Here is a 25,027-nt window from a genome sequence, read left to right as displayed (position 1 = left end):
ATTCGCCTGCTGGGTTTCTCGAAATTTGTTCAAAAATATGTTATTCAAACTAATCATTGATAACAAAATATTGTGTTGCAAAACATTTGCAAAAGTGTTAAACCGTTAACAAAAGGTTATTGTAAAATTTTGACCATCTCGAATTTCATTTTCAAACTGTTTCATTTGACTTATCCAACCGAACGCAACCAATTGTTTGTAACAGCATGGTGGAAGCGTGTAGTTTTTCCACTCAATCTAATAACAAATTATTTCCCTGATTAAAAAAGAAAATGAGACGCTAATGAAACTGGGCGGTCGCATTTGCATTCGCAACTACTAATTCAATGCGGCAATTGTCAAGTAAATTATCGAACCACGAATTGAAACCGGTATAAATTCACTGAATTCAGATTTAGATGTCATTTGCATACGATAACGATCCTTGTATTTATTTACGGACAAGCGACACGCAACAATGAAATTAGATCTTTCTTTCTACATCGTACTCATTTTTACTAACTGCGTCAGAAATTCAACTCACGAGTTGTAGAGATGTTATAAAATCTGCTAATAATGTGGAAAGCGGATTATTATGTCGTTACACATACAATTTGTCGATACATCGAAAAACCGCAAAATATTAAGAACAAAATGAAGTTTTCCACAATATCGTGTTTTTCAAAATTTACCCAAAAGTACAATGTATCATACAAAGGCAAGCTTAACACGCGTGACAAAAAAATGACTGTAAAATTTTATCCGTATCGATATTTTAATTCTCGAATCAGTCATTTAAACCAACTCTTCCAATCTCGTATTATACGAGCGACGCATTCGCGCATTTAACTCTAAGAATTCGCGAACTGTTGCACGCGACGAATGATCAGTTCGTCGCACATGCAATCGGCGACGGTACCGAAGTGAAAGGTCGTTAGGAACTTATCCGTTGACCGCACACAAACTTCGTATCCATATGCGACACACATGAGTAGATGGTGTGCCGGTAGGGTAGTGCTCCTCGAGTTCCTTGAGCGCTGACCCAAACTCACTTACCCCGTTCATGTTGTTGTGAACGGGGCGCGGAAAGGGAGAGATAGAGAGAGAGATAGAGAGAGAGAGAGAGAGAAGGGGAAGATGGCGAAGAGTTCTAAAGCCCGGCGACCGCTTGAGGCGAGCTCGCGATACCGAACTTCGAGTTGCTATACGCTTACAGGTCCGCCTCATCGGTGTAAGCCGCGGCACGACTACGTGCGCCGCATCGGAAATTCGTGTATAGCGTTAATTTGGTTATTACCGGGCTTGCGGAATAATAACGCCGACCAGAGAGAGAGAGAGAGAGGAGGGGGGGGAGGGAGAGAGAGAGAGGAAGCGTGCGCCGACCAGCAACGCCGAAAGTCAACGTCGGAACGGGAGATGCATAGGGCATCTGGGTATCGATACGACCTGGATAGGTAACGCAGAATACGGGTTTCGGACTACTCCGTATTGAGTTTCGTTTCCGGGAGAATTTATTTGCACCGATCGTGGGCGTACTGTTCCACGCGGACGTTGTGTTTTCGGAGCAAAAAGCGCCGGTGGTTCCGCCGAAACTTGAAACAGTCGGTCAGTAACTTCTGAATATGTAACGTAATACTCTCCATGAATAAAACCGACTAGTTCGCCGCCGTCTTTGCCGGTTCGCGAACCGGTCAGAGGGTTGCGACCCTCCAACATTCATGCGGAAACGTAGACCTTCGTGAAATTTTTACAATAATCACCGTTACCGAATGCGACGCATAGAAAAATTTAGCGAGGCTCTCTCCGGCTGTTTTCCCAATAATTTCAAATATGTGTAGATATTTTTAATATTATATGTAATATTTTAAATTTTATTAAGGACTGAAAGAGGCAGATTTAAACGACCATTAATTTTAAACTTAAAAATAGTAACAACACCTATTTGTTCACAATATAGAATTCTACAATAAATTTCTGATAAGTGGCTTACTTTACAAATTACCACTTGTGTGCGAACGCGGCAATGGCGTTAGTAAACAATTGTAGCAATTACGTTCGATAGTGGCTGTTTTGCCGTTCGAAAGCTACCGACTTTCCAGGAGAGACACTCGACCGTTTCTTTTCAACGAAGCTTTCTTGAGTGAGCCGAGGCTTCTACCGCGATATTTGCCAGCGGATCAAGTGGCGGACGCGCTCCAGCATTTAACCTGGGTATTTAAAATTTAATAGGCCTGTCGTATACGAGGGATCTCATTCCACCGTGAATGCCCCTTGAACTTGTTCGAATTCAAAGGCCTTTGACGCTGACCATTTTTATTCAAATGATATCTGATAGAGCATAATTGATGCTATAATCTAATTTTATAGATTCATAAAATGCGCCGTGTCTTAAAATTCAGCATAATGCCTTTAATACAAGTATTTAATAAACTTTAAGCCTTCAATACAAGTAATTAATATGCTTATAAATCTTTATGTAAATATGTTATTCTGTTAAAAATTATTAAATTTTCTAGATATTCAGAAATTCCATTAAAATCAATATTATTATAAAATAAGATTTAAATAAAACTTGAAATAAAAATTATGACATGTGATATTACCTGTTATAAAAAAAATCAGTGGAATAATAATAAAATTTTATTATCACAAAAATACGTCAGTCAAACCAGAAACTATGGTAGAAAAATTGTCGGGGAAATGTCTTTCCAAATTAAGTCTTGTAACGATTCTGGAATTCAGATTAAAGTTGGAAATATATTTGTAACATTACGGACTTGCAGCAGCGCGGAAGAGGGCCAAAAGCAAAATTGGTGCGCTTGAGCTGATATTCGCCATATTTAAAAAGCCTCGAGAGTTCGACCTAGCGTAGCAGTCGTTGATAGTATTCGCAAAACTCCCACGATTCCGATCGGAACGCGATTGCAGAGTCGATTTAGAAAAGATGCTCATAGCGCAGCGCGTTCCAAAGCCGTAAAAGCGTTATTAAAGGAATAGCGATCGGAGCAATTGAGTTTGATATTACGAACGAACGAACGAACGAACGAACGAATAAACGATTAGCGATCAATTGTAATGTCGATGACTGTTATGTTACGTTCAGGGCATTGTACTCCATCGTGAGTTTCACAATGATCGAAAATTGTGACGATGTACATACAAGATTTCAAGCAAAATCTATACAAAATATTTAATTGATTTTTAATTTGTATGTTCTTGTTAGTTTTTTTGCAAATAATTAATTTTAACATTATTCAAAATTTCTCATTAACTCGATAAAATTTATTCGTTTATCGCAAAGCAAAGGTAAACGCAGAGCTAGATTAGATCAATTTTATTGCTTGATATAAATAAGACCGTTGCGATCAATAAACGACGTGGTCTTCGATAAAACGGCAAATTGGAATTATATATTGATAGTTCTAGTGTTCGCAAATATTTAGCACTTGCTTGAATAATACCACATTTGTTATACAATAATATCACTAATGAATTGCATACATACCGCGCACGATGAAAAGCTAATATTAGTGCGTGTTTGAATAGGCAACAATGAGTATTAATTCAATCGTGCAGTTCATCATACTTCATAGATGGATAGATAAATCAATACGGACGATACAGGTAACGCAAATACCACAAAACATAGTTCGTTAATCCTTTGTTGCAACTCTCGTAGAATAAGATTAAGGCTTAGTATTAATATCAATATCAGGTAGCCAGTGCTGATTCCAATTTATGTACGTTAAAGTAAACCAAAGACTGCTTCATTTACAGAGATGTAAGTTTCATGCATAATTAAAACACAGATAAGATTAATTCGATTACGACTTAATCCAATTTCGGAAACTCTAATTTAATTTGAAAAATAGGTCACAGACTAAGTAAGATTTAATCTCCATCTAATCGTATTTTATAAAAGCGTCGTGATTAAATCTGTTAAAATTTCAATCCAATTCGATGTCGCCTTAAGTACAATGTTCTGATTTCTTGAATATTTAATTCGCGAGCACTTAGATTCTATAATAATTGCTGAAATTCATATTTCACTGCTGTCAATTAATCGCGAACGTTTCTAATTAATGAAATTGTAGTAATGTAATACGTTACTGTTCATTTCGCCAATAATTCTTTTATTTCTTAAGAAAATATCTGAAAATCATACCAATTTCAACAATATTCCTAGCAATCTGTCATATGTGGATTTTCACAGTCTAAGCTTCCACAGAAACTTTATTAATACTTGAACTTTAGCGATAGCTTTATGCTCTGATTAAGAAAACTTTCAGAAAGCCAATTTTATGAGATATGATACATTTTACTTCTTTCTACTTTCTCATTGATAAAATCCATTATTTATCTCTTTTAGCTGCCGCGTGATATCTTGGCCGATAACAAGGTATTTTCAGTCAAAACAAAATTCATAAAGATATAACTAATAAAGGTTAACTTTCTTAAGAATTACACTTAGTAGATGACTGCATTCTATATAATAATTTTGAAGAGTTTCTTTAATAAAACATAGACATAAGAAAAAACTACAAAATTCGAACACAAATAAAAAATATCAAAAAAAAAAAAGGATTATTGAAATAACGATAAGTTATAATGCTATAATGAGATGATTGATCGATTAATTAAAACGAAATAATCTTAAATATTTCTCGCGCCAAAGTAATTATCTGTTGAGCGATAAAGTCAATGCATTGAGAAAAACGATATTCAGTATCTGAAAATGAAAGTAAACGTCGATTTACTTTCAATTCGATAAGAAATGTTGATTAATTATGCTTTTACAGTTGATAAAATTATCGAGACTATCATTGTGATATTGGCTTAATTTATCATTAAGATTAAAATCGACTTAAAATTGTTGAAAGAATTGATCGTTGGAAAATATATATATAACAAAATATAAAATATTAAAATAAATTTATTTTATAATAAATGTACTTTCGTAATAAACAATGTAATAAGTTGAGTAAAAAATTGTATTTGTAAAAAATTGGAATTATTACGAAAGCATGTAAAACCACTTTCTCAATATTTCTCTAACAAATAAAATAAAAATGCCATACTATTACCATAATATTTCATCAAAATTTTAAATTTCTGTATAATAAATATAAGATAACAATGTCGCAAAAAATGAGTAACTTTATTAATTAACTTTATTAATTATTTAAAATTTTACTTCGACTACAGAATTCTTGATTCTAAATAGACGTATAAATATGGCAAGAGCGAAAAATATTAGATAAAAATTGATAGAAGTTCTGACATTTCCGAATTTTACACGATTGAGCAATATATGCTGAAAATATGAAGAAGGCAATTATTGCTTTTATATCACTTGTGTTGTGATTTCTCATTCACAGAAGCTCTCGTTAACTCATTGTATATAAGCTAGCAGTCAATCAATTAACAGGCATTCACCTTTCAACGCTTTCAGTGAGTAATACGGATAAGCAATTAGCGATCACTCATCAATTCTAATTTCATTACTTGCAATACAATTAGTGTTCAATATTCAAGTTCAAAATCTAAAATAGCACGAATTTTGCTGCAGTATAGCTTCATATAATTAAAAACTAGAAACCAATTATCAATCAATAATTATTAAATACTAATTAATAAATTTTCTATAATATATGTATGTGTATTAGTATTATTAATATAATATCACCCGCACGACATTTTATTGACTTATATTTATAATATTAATTAGAATAAATAAATCAATAATAATATTAAAAAAAATTATGTTATAAAAGCGTAATTCGTCAAGTATAACAGTCTATTACTATTTTTTTGCGGTCATTTATTGTACGTACGACACGTAAGAAATATGATAGATTGTTTGCTGACGACAAGGTAAAGTCTCTCTCTGATATTTCTGGCCGTCGCCATTCCGGTAGTGGCGAACTTGTGCAAAGTCGCAATATGTTATAAGTGTGACATATAATATCGTTAATAAAAAAAATCGGCTTAAAATTGTTGAAAGAATTGATCGTTGGAAAATAACAGAACATAAAATATTAAAATAAATATAATAAATCGTAAAATTAATGAAATTAAGCAACTTGCAAGAAGTTGATCAATTAATTTCAGCCTGAAATCAGTGGGACAGTTATATTCTCGCGAAACCGTCGATGAGGCAAATCGTCAGGGTGCTGATCGGGCGAAAGTTAATAGCAAGATCGCCGAAATTCGCGTCCGTGGAAGCGCCGAAGAGGGTGATAAAGGAATCGACCTAGCTGAATTATTTCCGGCGTGGCTCGCCGAGTTAAGAATTAGAATTAGCAATGAAATCGCTGGAACGATCAAGTCTGCAAGTTTCCAAATATTGGAGGAAGGTGAGGCAGAATTAGCGGAATACGGAGGATCAATTTGGATACGTGCCGAAGGTGGTAACAGGAGTAGAAGCGCATTCACGATGGCGGTGCAATCGCGTTCAGCGAAAAAGAGCTCGATGAACTGCCGCAGGAAGCGCTTGCCAAATTAGACATTAAAGTTGACAATCGACTCGATGTGATCAAAATTGTAGAGCCCGTGGAAATGGGAGACGTTGAGATGTCGCCATCGTTATTAATGGAATCCGGAAAAGAGATCTGGCACCAGAAGCAGGAAGACTCTAATTTATCAGATTTACCGCGGGCGCAGCACGCTGGATTGAGAATCGGATTTAGGGGAAAAATCAATATAAGAATTAGATTCGCGGACCGCAAAGGTAGCGCAATTAGCGCAAGACAGAGAATCTATTTGGATTCGCGGCGGACGGCGACAGTAGAAGAGATGGCCGCATTCGCGTCGACGGATCATCGGATTCAGCGCAGGGGAGCTGAACGAACTAAAAACAGAAGGAGTGCTGAAGTTTTACCAACCGCGGGATTAAACCCAGGATGCGATATCAGAGTGGAGGACCGAAGACGTGACAGGAGAGGAAGCAGCATCCGTGTTGGTGGCACGATTGGATTAGCATCAGGCAGAGGAGGTTGCGCAGTAAAAATTCAACGTAAATCGATTTATCTTGTTATCCGCCGAGATGTATTAAAACGGACAGCGTCAGAGCATGTAAAGTTGTGAGAACAAATTCATGAGAACAATTAGATTCAGAGTACTTGCAAATGTACAGATTATAAATTTACTCCTGACTCCTGTATGACAGCGGACTCAAAATACTATTTCAACCGTCAATATTCTAGTAGTTGTCGTCAAAACAAGAAATACATACAGAGATCCTTCACTAACGCTGAGTTCTCTGAATAAATCTGTATGTTCCATTGAAATGTCAACCAAAATCATGGTTACATTAATTAGCTGTAGATTGTAATTAACATGACATGACAAGTTAAAAATAAACACAGTGTTAATAATATTTCTTCTTTGTGACCTCCTTTCGTATTTTAATTTCATGAATTGATAATAATCATTAACGCTGTCTTACAGAGCGCGCTTCTTCTTTGTCTTTTCATCAATTATTTTAAAGTTTTTAAATTATATTTTAAAAAATTGTAATATAATATAATAATAAAAATTTCTTTATTTGCTTGTTGTAACTTATTATTGTAACTAGCAAAAATTAAAAAAAAATTTATATAAATTAATAATATATATATATATATATATATATATATATATATATATATATATATATATAAAATGCATCGCAAATAATATTGATTTGTACAAATAATTATAACATCAAAAGAATAATATTTTAGCTGATTATCATCATCAATTTAACGAACGTTTCTGTTATTGAAATTCTAAAAGAGTCAGTTCTGATTTTAATAGATGAGTAAAGATGTAATACAACGAAGGCTGAATTTCTTTTTCTCAAGTTCTCAAAGAAAACTAGGTTGTTGATGCGAAATTGTAATAGCGGAAAACTCTGGTCGCGAGATAAGCATTTCGATTGAGGAGAAACCGTAACAATAGAATTCCGCGAACAATCAATCGGAAAGCAATTAACGGCGACGATCGTCGACGAACTTCCCACCAAATTTCCTGTCGCGTCCGTGAGAAAAACATCTATTGGGTAAATGGAACCGCGTAATTTTGTTGCAACAGTTGCAACATCAAATGGGATGAACTCTGTGATGCAGTTCGATAATGCGGCATACATGCGCAACTAAAATGTAACATCTCTCAATATTTCACATTAAATCATATATAATTTTTCGGATTATTCATTTAACGTCAAGTAGATAATTTTGGATTATTTTATATAAAATAAATTTGTCCATTTAAAGTGAAAAATGCATCAAAATATAATATAAAAGATAGCAACGACAAACGTGAGTTATGTTTCCTATATTTTGGGAAAAATTTATTAAAATCTGAGCGCACGAACCTCGTATCTATTTGTTAAAGTTCAAATAAAACGTCCATAACTCGAACCTATTTTGTCGGTAGCGTTCGCCAGGATGAAATACACCGACTGTGCATTTATGACAACGCTCGATCCAAAAACATCTTCGCTACGATTCAAAGACTCTTATATGAGATAAGACCAACAATAAATCATCGTTATCCTTAAAAATTCTATATGATTTATGGGTAATTTTACAGTATCTTTCTTTTACAGTTCACTTCTCCCTTTCCCTCCCTGCCTCTCTCACCCCTTTCTCTTTCTCTCTTCGTATTTCATAAGCCCGACGCGAAATGTATTATGCACAATTCCACGCGAAATGAGATATTACCTTTAATACAGGTATGGTACTGTAAACAGCCTGAACTTGAGATTGTCGAGATAAATTTGTGAACGGTGAGCGAGCATTTTACCTCGTAATTTTTCGACGATAAATAAATTTCACGCGCAATACAAATTACGTTATTACCCCTGCAGATCTTACAAAATAATTGTAAATATCGCACGGTGCACATTAGCAGTAGCTATTTCATTTTTTTTAATTTTTTTTACAACTGAAAGTTGCACAATCGACTCGACTTTAAAGTCGCATATTGCTAAAATTCAAAACACATCGAATTTATAATAATAAAGTGCAAATATAAAATGAAGAAAATGCTCCTAATAGATTCAATTCAGATACTGCAAAACAAGTAACTCGAGAACTATTCGAAAATTTCTTGAAGAGAATTATTTCCTATTCTGATTTTGATCGAAGGCGCTGATAATCGTGAATTACAAATCTGTAAAAACTCTTGTTTAATGCATTCCTAACACGGTGGAACAACGACGGTGTTATAAAAAAAATGTTACCAGCAATTTTAAGGGATAAAACAACCGGCGCGCCCGAGGATACTTCCGGAATAAAATTCGTTCTTGATAACTCGCCGGAAATCAAACGAAGAATCCGTCGGTCGGAAGCGCGGCGTGTCGGAAACAATACGGGCGCCGCATCAAAAAGTTTCGCCTAGCCCGGCGCGGTGCGAAATTTTATTAGGGAAATCAAAGATGTCGCCCGCCATGAATGCGAATTGCAAAGCGGGATAAGGAGCGAATCGACTCACACTCACCGGCGCAGCTGTATCCATTTTTATGAAGTATGTAGCCGTCTCTGCAGTCGCACTCGTACATGCCGTCGTGGAGTTCGTAGCAGAGCTGCTCGCACGGCGATCCATGCCCGCATCTTCCTGAAACACATAAGGGAAACAGGGACGTGAGCAAGTTATGCGTGTCGAGGGAGTTCGGAGTGGCGCGAAGTGGCGCGGACAAAGGGAGAACATTGGGACAGACGAGGTGGCGGCGAGTTGCAAACGCAACTGTTCGCGCATTCTCCGTTCTCACCCCTAATAGCGTATTTACATTACACTATTCTTGAACGATCGCATCTAGAATGCAATTTTGCATCCAGCCGCATTTCCGATTTTACTTTTAAATTATCTTTGTTTAGTTTTATCATTTATTTCAAATAGAGCAAATTTGCCAAATATCTGAAAATGAGAGATTTTTGTTACATAAATCTCTCTCAAATATCTTTGATCTCTATGTATTATGAATAATAAAATATTACATATTTACTGAAAGTAATGAATATTAAATATTTTTTGCTTGCTTTTTAATATTAACTTTCTGGTTATACATATAGACATAATTTTGTGATTTAGTTTCACGTGACATTTCACAGAATTTAAGTCTTTGTGCTCGCGCAATATGCGTGACATTTAATTAACTGGAAATTTTTCTTATTAACGCACTGTATTAACAATGAAGCGTAAAGAGGAGTCGATACGAAATTATTGGCAAAGCAAACTATGCATTGCACACGAGCGACTAAATGACATCGAGCGAGCCACAGCGTGAGAATTTTCCTCTATCGCGATTTCATTTTGATATTTAATTTAGCGTCGCAGTATCGCATTTGTGAAAAAAATATGGCGAAGAATTAAATTGCGACGCACATGCTATGTGTAATGCTCGGAATGACAGCACGATAATTAATTTTTCATTATGCTAAATAACACCGTAGATTAAAAAGACGTCTTGCATGTGACACGTCAACTCTTTCAAAATAATCAGCATAGGCAAAATTGTGGCTTGTGCTAGATATTTAAAATGCTGAGAATAATACAGATTTAAATAATTCGCGAAGTGCAGTGGTATTTTTGTGCAACCACTAATCATATTATTATTGCTCGATTTATTTATATAATTTATATCTCGATACTTTATTTTTAATTGCGTTGTTACTATGCACCCTATCGATATCCATTTCTGCATATAATTGCCATTTAACTCTTGTAAATAATTGCAATCTAATTGTATCTATGTTTATTGGACTTATAAATATACAACTTCGCAATTTTAATTATATTCGTCTATCAAATGCCACGTAAAAATAATTCAACAATTAATAATTAACAATTATTTTTTTATTTTCGAATAATTAACGATTCAGTGATCTATACGATAAAAAACTCAGTGTTGATATGTTACATCGTGTGACCGTCGTTGCAACATTGAAATTTACATACAAAAACGCTTTACGAGTAGCAATAAATTATTTAATTTCGCTGTTGCAAAACACACAAGAGTTCTTTTTATGAATATAGCGAATCATTGCACATAATACATTATACTTTCGTTAGAAATATGCAAACACTGAAAAATACACACATTATCTTTTCTAAATTAACTTATTCGTTAATATAAAAAAATTATATTATTATAGGTATATATATTATTAGGTATATAATAAATAAAAAAGTAATAAAGTGACAATAACAAAATAATTATAATAATTTACTATAGTACTTAAAAATAATAATTTAATTCCTGAAGAAATCATATGGTGTAGTAACGATAACAATATCATAAATGTTTAATTAAAAGTATTATAAATTATGACGTGTATTTGCGTTGTAAGAAAAAAAGTATATGAAATGTGTAACAATAATTCAATCTGTCTCTCTCTTTAGTAATATTAGCACTAATAATAGTGACATGTTTCCCGGCGATTTTTATGAAATAGTGAAAATAACGACATATTGCAGAATGTTTCATAACGCGATGCGATGGGGGACAGGAAGAAAGCAAATAAAAGATTCAATAAAAAGTGCATTACATTGAACGCAGTAAAATTTCATGGCGCTTTTATTTCAAGCGAGCTCATCTTTCGGACGAACATCGCGAATGAAAATAAAGCGCATTCAATTTGTGTGCGGACTTTTCAATTTGCACATATGCATACTTAATGCCTGTATTTCGCACTTAATTTTAGTTTAACGGAAGTGCTTGCTAAGTGAACTTCATAAACCCGACCAACGATATGCGCAATTAAAAATATTTCTGTTACCGCTATAACGTTTATGAAAACGTTTTAATAAACAGAATTTTATTCACGAATGTCAATTTTAATGAATATTTGCAGTTTGTCATAATTAACTTGTTTGTTATTTCAAAAACAGATAAGAATCGCGTGCTCTATAAATTTTTGTTTCTATAAGTAAAAGTGCAATTATTAGCTTTGTCGTATAATCATTTCCAATTTTTTATTAAAAATTAACATATGCCAAAATGATATTCTGAAAACAGGAAAAAATTTTCTGTTACTTGTTCTAAAAGATTCAGATTCTTTAGAATTATTTTCCGGTTTCTAAAAACATCAGTGCGATATTTAATGAGACAAATATCGAATAATATTAATAACAATCGTTTTTTACAGACAGATTTTTTGATTTATTTTTCCTATATGAAATGTTTTCCCTTCTTATAAAAAAGTATACTGTGTAAATTTTTCATATGTTTTAGAGAGCGCCGTCGAACAAACAGAGTAAATATTTTGTATCGATTTAATATTCAAAGCTGTAAAAAGCTCTGAATTTTTCGAATATCGTCTTATATGTTTACCATGCTGAAATAGGAGCCGTAATTGAACAGCCAACAAGTGTGTTTATCGTACGTTTATATACTACTGCTGCTGCACTAGTTTATGTACAGAAACTCATTTACATAATGGAGAAATTACATAACGCAACAAATCTCAATGACGTTTCGAAATCAAATATAGCATATCAATTCGTTTTACGTTCTACAACGAAAAAAAGATGTAAAAAGAAAGAAAGAGAGGACGAGAGAGATTTGCGGGTGCAAAATTAGATGCTTTACGTAACAACAGGATTAATAAAACATAACGCGAGCAAGAATAACACGGAAAGAAGCGGAATCCGTTGTTGAATTGTGCAATGACGCATGCATGCCGAACTTGCATCGTGGTGCGTTTCGCGATGAATCACGCGGCTGGTTGCACCTCGATGCAGCTCGTCCTTCCATAGTCGCCCACCCCTGGCGCAGGACAACCATTGAAAATTCCAATATCCGGCTCGGTCGTGTGTACTCTTTACGAAAAACTGGCCGCGTGGGAAAAACCGGCATTATTTTCATGACGGAAACGCTGTCGGGAAATACATATCGCGTTGTGCTTGACTCGGGCACGTAATAAAACCGATGGCGCACGATGTCCCGTAATATACTGTGCGATTTTATTTCGCTGATTGTTTAGATATCCGTGCATCGTGGCTATTAGTTAAAAAGTCCGAAGTCGTCTCTTTATCGGTTACTCTGAACATTGCATCCCGCGGTTTATTCATTTTTTTTTTCTTTTCATTTTATCAACCAATCGAAATGTAATTGCATGATCTTTATATATGTATCGCTCTCCGTACTTAAATATCTTTTTATTTTTTATTAAAAAAAATTTGATAAAACATTTTTAACTTTAATTTTAATAAATTTCAATTAAACATTATCCTCTTGAAGGAAAGATTCGTCGAGTGCTCGAGATATTTGCATTTTTAATGAAGCACCGAATTTAGACCGGAAAGATATTGATATCTGATTAACCGGATGCATTATATATCCGGTTAATTACTCTCAGGAAATACTCGGGTTCTCATTGCCCGGATACATTTTCACATAAAACACGAAATGCGAGGTATATGCGATACATAGGTAAAATGTAGATAGATGTTGGGTGCATGAAGGAAACAGATGAAAACCGTGTAGCAAATTTGCAGATCCTGCAACCTGATCTATTTTCGAAAAGGCATGTGAAATCAAATCGCAGTAATGTTGAATAATTTTGGCGCTGTGCGCTCTCGTTTACTTTATATCATCGCGAAGATTGTCATCGCGCGAAGATTGCAGAGTCTCACAGTTTGAGTAACATAAAAAATAAGGATAATAATAATAATACAGACAAATGTCCACATAATAAGAAAAGAAATATTTTACATGTTATTATTATATAAAACATTTCACATTTTTAATTTAAAATACTCTCAAAAATAGTAAAAAAATTCTAAAAATTTTACTTGTTTATAAAATCTCGTATTACATTTCGATAATCCGAACTGTTCCAACTACTCGACTGTCTAAAATTTCCGAGCATTAACATTTACGTCTTTCGTGAACTATCTCGTGGGAAGGCGCGAGCGAATAGACCAATTCTATGGCACATGTGCACTCAGGCTCTGATATATGCAAGCTGTGATTCGACTGCATGCCATACAAGCTGCGTTGTATTGCTTTAAGTACAATGTAGGTCCGGGTTTGATTCGAGGCGACACGACGCCACGCGGCTGTATTGCCTACAATGCCGCAACATATAATCGGCCCATATATATTGCTGCTAACAGTCGTAGGTAGGTAGGTAGGTAGGTAGGTATAATCGTGGCGTGCGCCAAGTATACTAGGCGCCATAAATGCCTCTCCAGACTTGGCCGCCTAGAATGTTCCGATATTTATTGAGCTATCCGTTCAATGCATTTTGTAAATATTTTCATCATACTTCCTTTTTATTGGTTAGTATCAGTATTTTATTCATTTACTTTTTATCGGTTAGTTGTCCGATTTTTTTCTCATCAAATATTATATTATGTAAATTACACATCGTGTATTGATCTGGCAACATGCGTGACTGAGAATTATAAAATGTATAAAAACCAGAAAAACAAACGATGCGACGTCATTAATACCACAAAATACAGATGATCATATAAATCTCTTCTAAAATGTGTTATTTAAATCTTTGTCAAATTATTCATATAATAAACACACATCTACTTTCCTTTTTTATAATATATTGATTGCAGAAAAATATTATTCCTATGTTGTACATGCGTTCAATCAAACTAAAAAATGTGTAAAAGAAAATTGTGAAATGTATGAACGCGTGTTTATTTAAACGCAATTAAATTGCCGGTGTAAAAGGGAATGTAGTTGAGTTGAAAATTATCGAATATTGTGGTGTGGATTATTCAAATGGCAATAGAATGTGCTCTATTAATCCTTAATCGGATGAACTAATTTCAAAACATAAACAGATAAGGTGAACTCGCTGTGGACAAGCTGCGGTATATTCCATAATTTATCACAACGCGAATGAACGACATTATCAATCAATGCAGAAAGTTGACAAAGGGTTTTAATGCAATCTCTTCCGCGACAGAAATATTGAATGCTTGGTAAGCGAATAAATCCGCGCGACACACATTATCCGGTTAACAGATAAAAATTTTCATAATAATTAATAATTACGAAAGAAATTTATACATTTCCAAGTATTATCGATGAAAAAAGAAATAAATTCGGCAGTAAATCAATACAAAAACTCATTATATATTAATACACGGTGTTTGCACACGAAATATTATTAAGATATTACGAAAAAAGCAATTTTCTTGTATATTTTGCAATTGACATGAAAATTTTAATTGACCATGTTTTCGTTGGAAATTTTACTTGCGTCCCGCACTGCAGCTACGTAATTTTTAACAAGCTTCCTATTCGCGCTCGTGCAATTTTCCGTCTGACATAAAGTTCGATTATTCCCTTTAAAGCTTTAATCGCCGTCGGTCGGTCGCGAGCTCTTCGGGATCGCTCGTACTTTCTAATCGGCCAATCTTCAAGTTATGAGCAAATTGGTCCACTCATTATCCGCAGTATCTATCGCTTTTCGTCGCGCGCTTTTAATCGATCGTGAAGCGACGGCTTTTATCGCGACCTGAAATCTCCCGACGCGACTTTTAGCGGCTCGGAATGCGTTAAACAACGGCGCACGCGAACGATTTCACGCGTGAATTGCCTCACTGCGTAACGGCGCAGAAAGGGTGCGTTAATGTTAATGGTGAACGCTCGCATGTGCACTCCCTCTGAGCGAGAGGCCACACGCACAGGGCCCATTTGCTAATGGATAGCGAGCGATTAATATCGTAGACGTTTGATGCCCTTTAGGTGCGACCAAATAGCGAGGCGAACTTTCTGAGAGTAGCGGCTACACGAGGGAAATTATGTGCTATTGCTCGCTGTAAAATGCATACAGATTCTATTCCGCGAATGAGAGCACGGTAGTAATGTTTCGCGATGTTATTATTACATGTTATATATCGTGTATTATGTGAGTTATTGAAGTTGCAATGTATTATTTGTTTGCTGCGTAAATTTAGAAAGTTTAGCAATCTCCTCGTCTATTTTTATAATATACTTTCACGATAAACACGTAATATTCCTCTCAAAAATTCGTTAATGGTTTTACTGCAAATTTTATGAGTGCGTAGGTAATTTTTTAATTTTGCATTCAACCAACATGGAGTTTTTAAATTTAACAGAGATTCCATGATTACACAATAATTACGTATAAATCATTTATTTGATCAGAAAAACTTTTAGTAATTAAATAAATACGATAATAATAGATAAAAAATTAAAAAAATTATATTACTTAATCATCAAAACTTTATAAATTTGGAAAATGTGTCAATCTATAACTCAATTTTTTAAAATTAAATGTTAAAAATATGTGATAGATATACAAAATTGTACGAACATTAAACTAAGAATTGAACAGGTTGAGAGAAAGATTAAATTTTACTCACTAATTATGCACTGATATTCGAAATTATCATATTTAAAATATCGAGAGATGTCAGCTGCATTGTACGTGCTCGCTTGAACGTAGAATTATCAATTTCATCTAATATGAAAAACGATTGCTGATTGCATAGATGAAAGTCATTCTGTTTCACGCAACGGAGTTGACGTATCCGCATTCATTCACAGTGAAAAATCGGTCGACATTATTCGCGTTATTGCCATTGGATTATTGGCAGCTGAGATGGAGAGCGAGCTCGCGACAATACGGCATACCGGCCAATGTCGATCGGAGAAAATGGCGGAAATATAAAGCTCTAATGGCTTTTGGCGGGGTGTATCGATTCTCGCGCGCGGCTTGCGCATTAATCGATCGTAAATGTTGCATAAATACTTGCGCGGTCGCAACGAATCCACATCGAGTAGTTTACAGCGCGGAACAATGTCGGCCCTTGCTGGAATTCAATTCATTTTCACGGTTCACATATAATTCAATTTAACGCACAAAGTCCAATACCATTATTTTTACGGTTGGGTCAATTGTGCGCTTCGCGACGCACTGATATTGCAGAATACATTACACGATATGCTTTATGTTTACATTCAGTAGTCTCGCTTCAACAATCGCCTATCCCGTTTATTAGATCGTTAATCTATTAATCACGCATCACGTCAAAATTTTTTAAAGACTCCGTGTACGAGTGGGTGATTTATATTAATAACTATATGAGTAACTATGTCAGAATTTACGAACGCGCAATTTACCTTATCTTAAATATAATACAATAATGGCAAATCACAATTTATTGCGCTCAACAGACCGTTACGTTTATTGGCTTACTTATTTCTCATTTATTGCAATATATAGCGAAACGAGCGTCAATATTTAACGTGCAACAAAGTGGGCGCGCATTAAGCGGACGGATAAAGTCGCGTTAATTAAAAACGTAAGCATATTAAATGTTCGCCGTTGATCGCCCGCGTTTTATTGCGATTTTGACCGGCTCGCAAGTAGACACATATACATATTGACACACGTACGTCAAACGGCATTACTAAATCCTCGAAGTATTCTGAATATTCAAATGTACGGATGCTGTGAAAGCAAAGGACGGTCGTCGTCGAGCGGCGGTGGCGAGCGGTCGAAAGTGTTTGCACACGACAGTTTGGAAATTGTGAACATTATCGTACGGCTCGATTCCACGGCACTCTCGCACTCTCGAGAGGATCGATACGAAGGGTACAATTAACTGGATATAGTCGCGCACAGGCCGCCGACAGATATTTCACTGACTCGGGCAAAATATTTCGCTGACTCGATCCGGTTTTTTCATGCCGCTCGCTCGCTCGCCCGCACGAAATTCAGTTCCGTGGACTTTAGCCGTCGAGAGGTAATTTTTTAAAAATTATTCGCCCGTTTTATTGAGAACAACGAACGCTACGAATAGAAATATAAACTAACGGAAATTTTTTTCCGATCTCACGAAAGAACTGTACGCAAATCTCTATATTCCGCGTACAGACTTTTCACGAAAGAGTTCTCGAAAGATGTTATCGTTAACTTTTCGCCGATTGAATATGGATTTTCGATACAAGACGAATTTTAAAAACGAATTTAGTTACCTCTTTAAAGTGACGCTTTCAAAGTTGGTAATATAAGCTAATAAAAAAAAATCAAAGTTAAATTATGGCAAAAATCTTTTTCTATCTTACAATATAATTGTTTAAATACAGTAAAATACGTTTATTTTGTTAATAATAAATGCAAGAATAAAAAGAAATAGCAAAAAATTAGATAATAATGGATTTTTATCAAGTTTCTGCAAATTTTCTAGGTCACAAAAAATTCATTAGAAATTATTTCAAGATCCACGAAAATATTTACTAAAACATATAAAAATAATTTGCTACACCTCGTTATAAATTTTTTAATAAAAAAAACTACAACATATATAATACTTTTAATTAACGTATAAAATATAAATTTCTAAATTTTTTATTAATATTATATTTTAATAAAGTTTAATTTTTATAACAAACCATTATCTTTTGAATTGTTGTACATAAAATAATATTTGTATAATAATAATTTTTAGTTAACACAATGTAATATTTTTCATGTACAACAGTAGCCTTTTATTCTAATATTTTATTATCTATTTTTTTATTGGGATTTAATTAGTTTGCAATGTTTAATTTTTGATAGTTTATTTTATAATTCAAAAATTATTAATGTCATTGCTTTTGTTAAAGAGCAATCTGCTTCAAAATGATCGAAGAAAGTAGTAGATTAAAAGAAAATAGCTCACATAATGTGTGTGTGATCATATTAAGATAAAGATTGCATTTTAAAACAAAAAATCGGATGCATCTGGTATCTTAGAAAACATTATCGGAAATGAGAATTTTATAGACTGAAATTATAGTGTAAAGTACAAGTTTCTGAATTATTTTTATGAATATTAAATGGTCTTGTAATATTTTCTTCCTGTGACGTTAACGCAATCTGCTGACGTAACTAAATCACGTTGTAAAATGAATAATTTCCATTACATAAATACGAGAACGACCATTTCCAAGCTCATTATTAGTTAACGATGAGTACGTATGAGTCTTTGATTATCCATACATTTCCAATTTTACATTGTTTGACTATATTGGTTTGACTATATTCGTTTGTACAATATGTGCTTTTCAATGAGTTGAATTACTTTCTATTGTGCAATATTTTAAATTAATACAAATCTACAGAACGTATTGAAGAGAGACATATAATTCAAATAATTTCTAGAATAAAATTTTGCTACTAGAATAGAATTTTCCTCGAAGCACCTTGTAGGAAGCTGCAACGTTAATTGCAAATACGCAGCAATCATTTTAGAGCGGAATAAAATTTATGAACAATTTTAATGAACATGGAACGATGTTGCAATCCTTTTGCCACGATGCAAATAAAGATCGCTAGAACAACTTCACGTTATATTGCGAAATAAATAACTTTTACTATAAAAGATAAACATCGAGATATGTATCATAATAGCGGGCTATTCTTCTTGTTGATTTCACGCACTGTTTTCGTTAATATCAAATACATTGTTAAATAACAACAGCATTTTATTAGAACTTTTTTTTTGGATTAAAAAACAAGAGTTTAAAGCACAATGTTGCACGTCAATCTCGCGCACGCGGGATGATCCGTAGCTTTCTTTTTTGCACTAATACCGACAGTAACAGAAGTCAGACCGATACATCACACCACCTACGTAACGGCAGTTACTAGGAGTTCATAAATCCGGCGAGCAAATAAAAACGACTCACCTTGGAAAGCAGCCTCGAAGGTGGTCTTCTCCTCCACGGGGTTCTGGGCGAACACCAGAACGACCGACAGGTATTCCAGGATGACGAAGAGCCGGCAAGCGTAGCGTAGTCCAGCCATCGTCCGGCGATAAACATGCACGTTGCTGGGGTCGATAAGTCCTTACTGTCGCATGCTCCGGCGAATTCTGTCAATCACCACGCGACACACGCGACACTCTCTCAATCCGTCGAATCACTAATTACTCGCGATTACAAGCATCAGACGACTCGAGATGCACCGGCGCGAGACACTCTTCACAATGCGACCGAGCCGATGCTGCGACAATCGAGCTCCGATGACGAAATCTGTGAATCAAATTAAAGACAAAATTAATAATTAAAATATCTAGCAGTATAAAATCTAGATTCCAATAAGAAAATATATTTTTCGTGTAAAAGTAATTTTTAGAAATTAAAATTCTGAAATAGTTGTATAATAATCATATTACATCGTAAATATTATCGAAAAAATTCTTAAAAAATTAAAATTTATTATAGAAATAGTTTCTTAAGAATTTTCAGAAATCTTCTGCTGAATAAATGCTCGACATAATTCAATATTAGAGAGCCAATATATTGAAAATTAAATATCTTTAAAGAATTATAAAAATTTGTAATAATGTCCTGCAGCGTACTTCAAAATATAAATAATTCAGTAGATTAGAAAATGATAACCGCGAATATCACTTATGCTTCTGCAAAGATCAATTGACACAGGTCAAACCGGTTCAGGTGCAAATGGCCTGAGCATAACAAAGTATTCGTGGCATTTACTATTCTCGTTATATCATGGCAAATGATAGGTCTCTATTTTCGCGCGATACCCGATGCAAATTTACTTGACACCGTATGCATATCAATGCAGGCATGCATATTTCCCGCGGGCTCGCACAAAGAGGTTGTTTTCGCCTCGCTTTCTACCTTTCCGTCTCTCTCTCTCTTTTTTTTCAAAATTGCGGAGCAAAGGGACGGGATATAATCGTGCATCCTGCCGCGAGAACTCCCGAGACGCAACACTCATGCAAACGTCAAACAGGATGTTTGCATTGCGGAAAATGCAAGGCGAATTGTTACAATCGCCGGTCGCTAACGCTCCGACATTCCGTTGCGTGGAATCGCGAATATTAACGCGTTTCGAATTAGGTTTTTCGCTTATTGCTGAGCTTACTTGCAACGCTTTTCTGTTTGCAGTATCAACATTGGCAGACGCAAGTGCTATTCAAATATGCAAGGCACCACGTGCGCATTTGCAATTGTAAGAAAAAAAATCAACCGCATTCTGTGGTTCAAATTAAATTTTCGGAATATTGAAGCACGTGACTTCGTTATTTAAAATTACAATAGCAAATAAGTGTGTATTAATATCGCAAATCTCTTTTGGTTGACGTCGAGATTAAAAAGTAATCGATATAAACTTATCTTATAATTAACTTTATCGTAGTTCGTGCATTGTGTTAATTCTTTTTTATGCCTTTTTTACAATTTTATTTTTCTTCAAATATATGCTTGTTTCGTCTATCAAATAAAATGTAAAACTGATTTAATGAATCAATATTATTAATTCCATTTAATTAATATACCATAAAGGTATATTATTATATATAATTAATTTGAATATAATTTAATCAATGCATTAAAATGTAACATATTTTATATCGTTACATTATTCTTTTTTATTATATTAATTTTCTAAATATTTAAATTATTTATAGAAATTATGTACGAGGTCAGACCAGATTGTTACAGATTGTGAATAAATTATATACCGCGTTTCTTATAAAATAGAAAAGGAAAAATGCTATTTTTATAAAAAATATTCAATATTTATAATTAAATATAAATATATTAAATATTGACGAGAGGAATAAATTTCTGTATATTATAATTGTATATTATAATTCTGTAAAATTATAATTGTTTAAAAAAGCAAGTCTCTTACATATTTTGTAATAACAGCATATTAGTTTTGTAACGAGTTTGAAAAGAAAAGAAAGCAAAATCTATTGCAAGCTTTCCTTTGTGGCTCATAAAATACGAGGAAAAGTTAAGTAATCGGTTTGTCAATCATATCAGGCGAAAGCTACATCGCGCAGGGACGCCGCTTTTAGATTTCGACGAAGATCGCGGCAGACGCGAAGCTCGATATCGACTGTCGTAGCCGATAGTTGACGTTTCGGCTTAAGTCACCGGTTGGTGTCACGAAGTTGTGGCAGATAAGATTACCCTAGCAGAGTCTGGTGGCCGAAATTTCCATTCCCGGGTTGTGCGATGTAAGCTGCAGTCGTAGGTAAAACGCGTCGTTTGCATCCATCGTGTTGCAATGTCTTAGGTATATCGGATACGACTTGTGGCTCATATCTTTTCTCAACTCAGAATTATCATTGACAGTTAAAGCCGCAAGAGACGGTGAAACCGCAGAAGTCAAATCTTTTACAAACTTGGCTATGGCAAGAGTTTTGCTACTCACAGAATTGAGTACAGAAAATTTTGATTTATGTGACTAATCAATTATTCTTATCGATTCAATTAAATCAAGTACTCTAAAAAGGTAATTTAAGTTAGAAAATTTAATAAAAATAAATAATGTACAAACGCGGAAGTAATTACAAATTTACAGAAACATATTGAATACACTAGAATTAATTTAATTTAAAACAAGAAATGTACTTCGATTATTAAATTGGCCTTTTACAATTAAGAAATTAATTTAAAAAATTGTCTACTATAAAAATAATTTCATTAAAAAACCTATCTACAAGAGAATGATCTTTTTCTTTTTTTGTAAAAACGTGAGTTTAATTGTAATTCGAAAATGACCACTGCGACATTTATTTTGCTCTTTTATAACAATTTTAATTATTTAAAAATTTTTTTCACTATACGCTCATATCTGCCACGTTTCTGATATGTTTGACAAATTACTTTCGATTTGTTTTTAATGAAATAATTATTATACATATTTCCTATTTATACGTCAAACAAATTATGTGCTACGGGATAGATTACCTCTCTCGAGAGTTTCTGTTATTACATTTTGTATATTGATCGATGAAAATGTATTAATAGCTTATTCCGTTATATTACTAGTGTATACCTCTATTTGTGTAAGACAAATCGTGGCAAGCTAAATTAGCAATCATAAATTAAATATTATGTATAATTTAATGTGTGATACGTCGTTTATATACATATAGATTTTATATAAAATACAGAATAAAATTAAATCAGCAATTTTCTGCCTGAAGCTAATGTTGTATTTAATAATATGATAATTAAATATCGAATATTGTAAATATAAACATCAAATATATGACAAATTCATCATGATAATTAAATACGACATTTAATGATAACGTATTTTAAAGATTTTCTTTGTGTATATTTTAAAAATATTTCGTTTTATATTATATTAAATTTAGATGCTATATTCAGATCCAAATATTTTACGAATTACTATTTACAATCGTTTAATGGACAAGTGCGATAATTGCACGCGATACACGAAAACAACTTGCATTTTTCGTAACTCGTAATAATTTAGTATTTGCTCAACAGTCCGTTGAGAATTTCGGGAACAGCTTTTTCCGTGCAATACGATTCGAGCTGCTGCGGAACGAAATGTGACAAAGGGAGAATCAAATTGCACTATTGTGTCATTATCCGACTCAATAACAAACAGATTTTAACCCTTAACGAACTGATGTTCAGCGTCATTCGATACGTAGCTTAAAGCCGTTCTGATGTTACTATTCGATTTGAGCAAATATCAGCCTTCGCAAAAACTCTAAATTTTCTACTATTTGTATTACTGAATATTCAAGTTACGTTCGATAGTAAAAATTGTTTCCGTTAGTTGGATATTTGAAGAAGCAATTTTTAATAAAAATTAGATCGATTAGACACACAGAACGGAATAACTAAAAAATCGCGTTGAAAATGATAGGAACAAACTCGATAAAGATGATAATTGATATTAATATTTTTTTTTGCTAGGTTATGTTATGTTGCAAGAAAATATAGTATTAAACTAACCTCAAAGCGCATTAAATGTGTGTGTGTGTGTGTGTGTGTGTGTGTGTGTGTTTTTCGCAAAAACAAATATTGATTCGCATCGGACAAAATTCTGTAATGATGTACGAAATATCAAAACAGAGTATATTTATCTGAAAAATTACTTTTTTCGTCCATTCAGCGTACCAATGCTGTATTAACGTCCTACATTTCCAACGATTATCGAATAATCTACATGGCTAAGCGTGAAATTTGTTTCTCAGAAAAGATCGACCCTCCGACTCACTAGTCCATGGCGTGCGAGCAACAAGCAAACGAGTTCGCGAAAGCGAGACAATCTGACGCCGTCGCCGGGAACCGATTAAGCTGTCAGAAATCGTACACGAAGAGTAATTTTGATCGATAGAGGAGGGGAAAGGGGAGGAGGGAGGGGGGGGGGAGAGTGTGAGTTAACTCTCGCGCGCGACTTATCGCCAAAAATATACGCGTCGGCGGTGCGTATGTGCGAACACGCAACTTATCGAGCGATCGCGCCACGGGCCGCGAACCGAAGGGCTGAATCAATAGCAGAAAAAGCGTCGCTCGACGGTAACCTTCGGAAAAGCACAGCACGAACGCGCCGTACTCGCGACGATCGAATCGTATGATTCGTCGTGCGTACGTGACCGCGCGAGAGCATCGCGATGCCACGAAACTCCCGGTTTCCCGTAGATTTTGCAACGCAATTCTCCTGCCGACGCACCATCAACTCCCGATCGTTGTCGCGCCGGTAAAGCTCGCAGCTTTTTCTCGTACCTGTCACACAACGCGTCTCTCTCGCTCTCTCTCCTCTCTCTCTCTCTCTCTCTCTCTCTCTCTCTCTCTCTCTCCTGTCACAGGCGGCTCCTTTTCCTTTTATATCCTGTTTTACGTCCACGTCTACGCGAAACGAGGAATATACCCGAACGAACGCACACACGCGCCGCGGAGCGTCGCGACGGCCGTCGGTGCCGGCCGGTGTCTCCAATCGAACTGCGGGGGTAACACGACGGTGGCGCCGCCGAGGGACGCCGCTACCGCTGTCGCCGCCGCGCGGCATGCGTCATAACGTCACCGCCACCGCCTTCGATCGGCCGCCGCCATTTTTTTTTGTGTACCCGTACCACCGCGTTACTAACCCCCTGAAAACATTCCGCCTGGAAATGCGTGCCTTCCGATCGAGGATGCGCAAGAGGACGAACTGAGGGATGTAGCGCCGGGGATGCGGAATTGTACGCAGAGGTATGTCGCGTTTGCCGCGCGCCACGAACATCTTCGTGCGCGAATTGAGAAAGGAAAAGATTACGAACTGTTTGTTCAACATAG

General features: G+C 34.9%; 1 protein-coding gene across 2 annotated transcripts in view; it reads right to left on the bottom strand.

Annotated features, from left to right (window-relative positions):
• Positions 1-24,728, bottom strand: part of SP2353 (EGF like, fibronectin type III and laminin G domains protein pikachurin) — an 87,669-nt gene extending 62,941 nt beyond the window's left edge. For both annotated transcript variants that reach the window (XR_010888475.1, XM_067349360.1), the window contains exons 1-3: positions 24,479-24,728; positions 19,634-19,978; positions 9,463-9,579 (exon numbers count right to left, since the gene is read on the bottom strand). Coding sequence is in view for 1 of the 2 variants with exons in the window: in XM_067349360.1 (XP_067205461.1) it covers positions 9,463-9,579; positions 19,634-19,751 (235 nt within the window). In the remaining variant the exon portion in view is untranslated. The remainder of the gene's footprint in view (positions 1-9,462; positions 9,580-19,633; positions 19,979-24,478) is intronic.
• Between the last annotated feature and the right edge of the window lie 299 nt (positions 24,729-25,027).

Source organism: Linepithema humile, chromosome 2 (genome assembly GCF_040581485.1).
Source record: "Linepithema humile isolate Giens D197 chromosome 2, Lhum_UNIL_v1.0, whole genome shotgun sequence".
In the NCBI taxonomy this organism is placed as follows: Eukaryota; Metazoa; Arthropoda; class Insecta; order Hymenoptera; family Formicidae; genus Linepithema; species Linepithema humile.
This window is presented reverse-complemented; position numbering and strand designations above follow the sequence as displayed.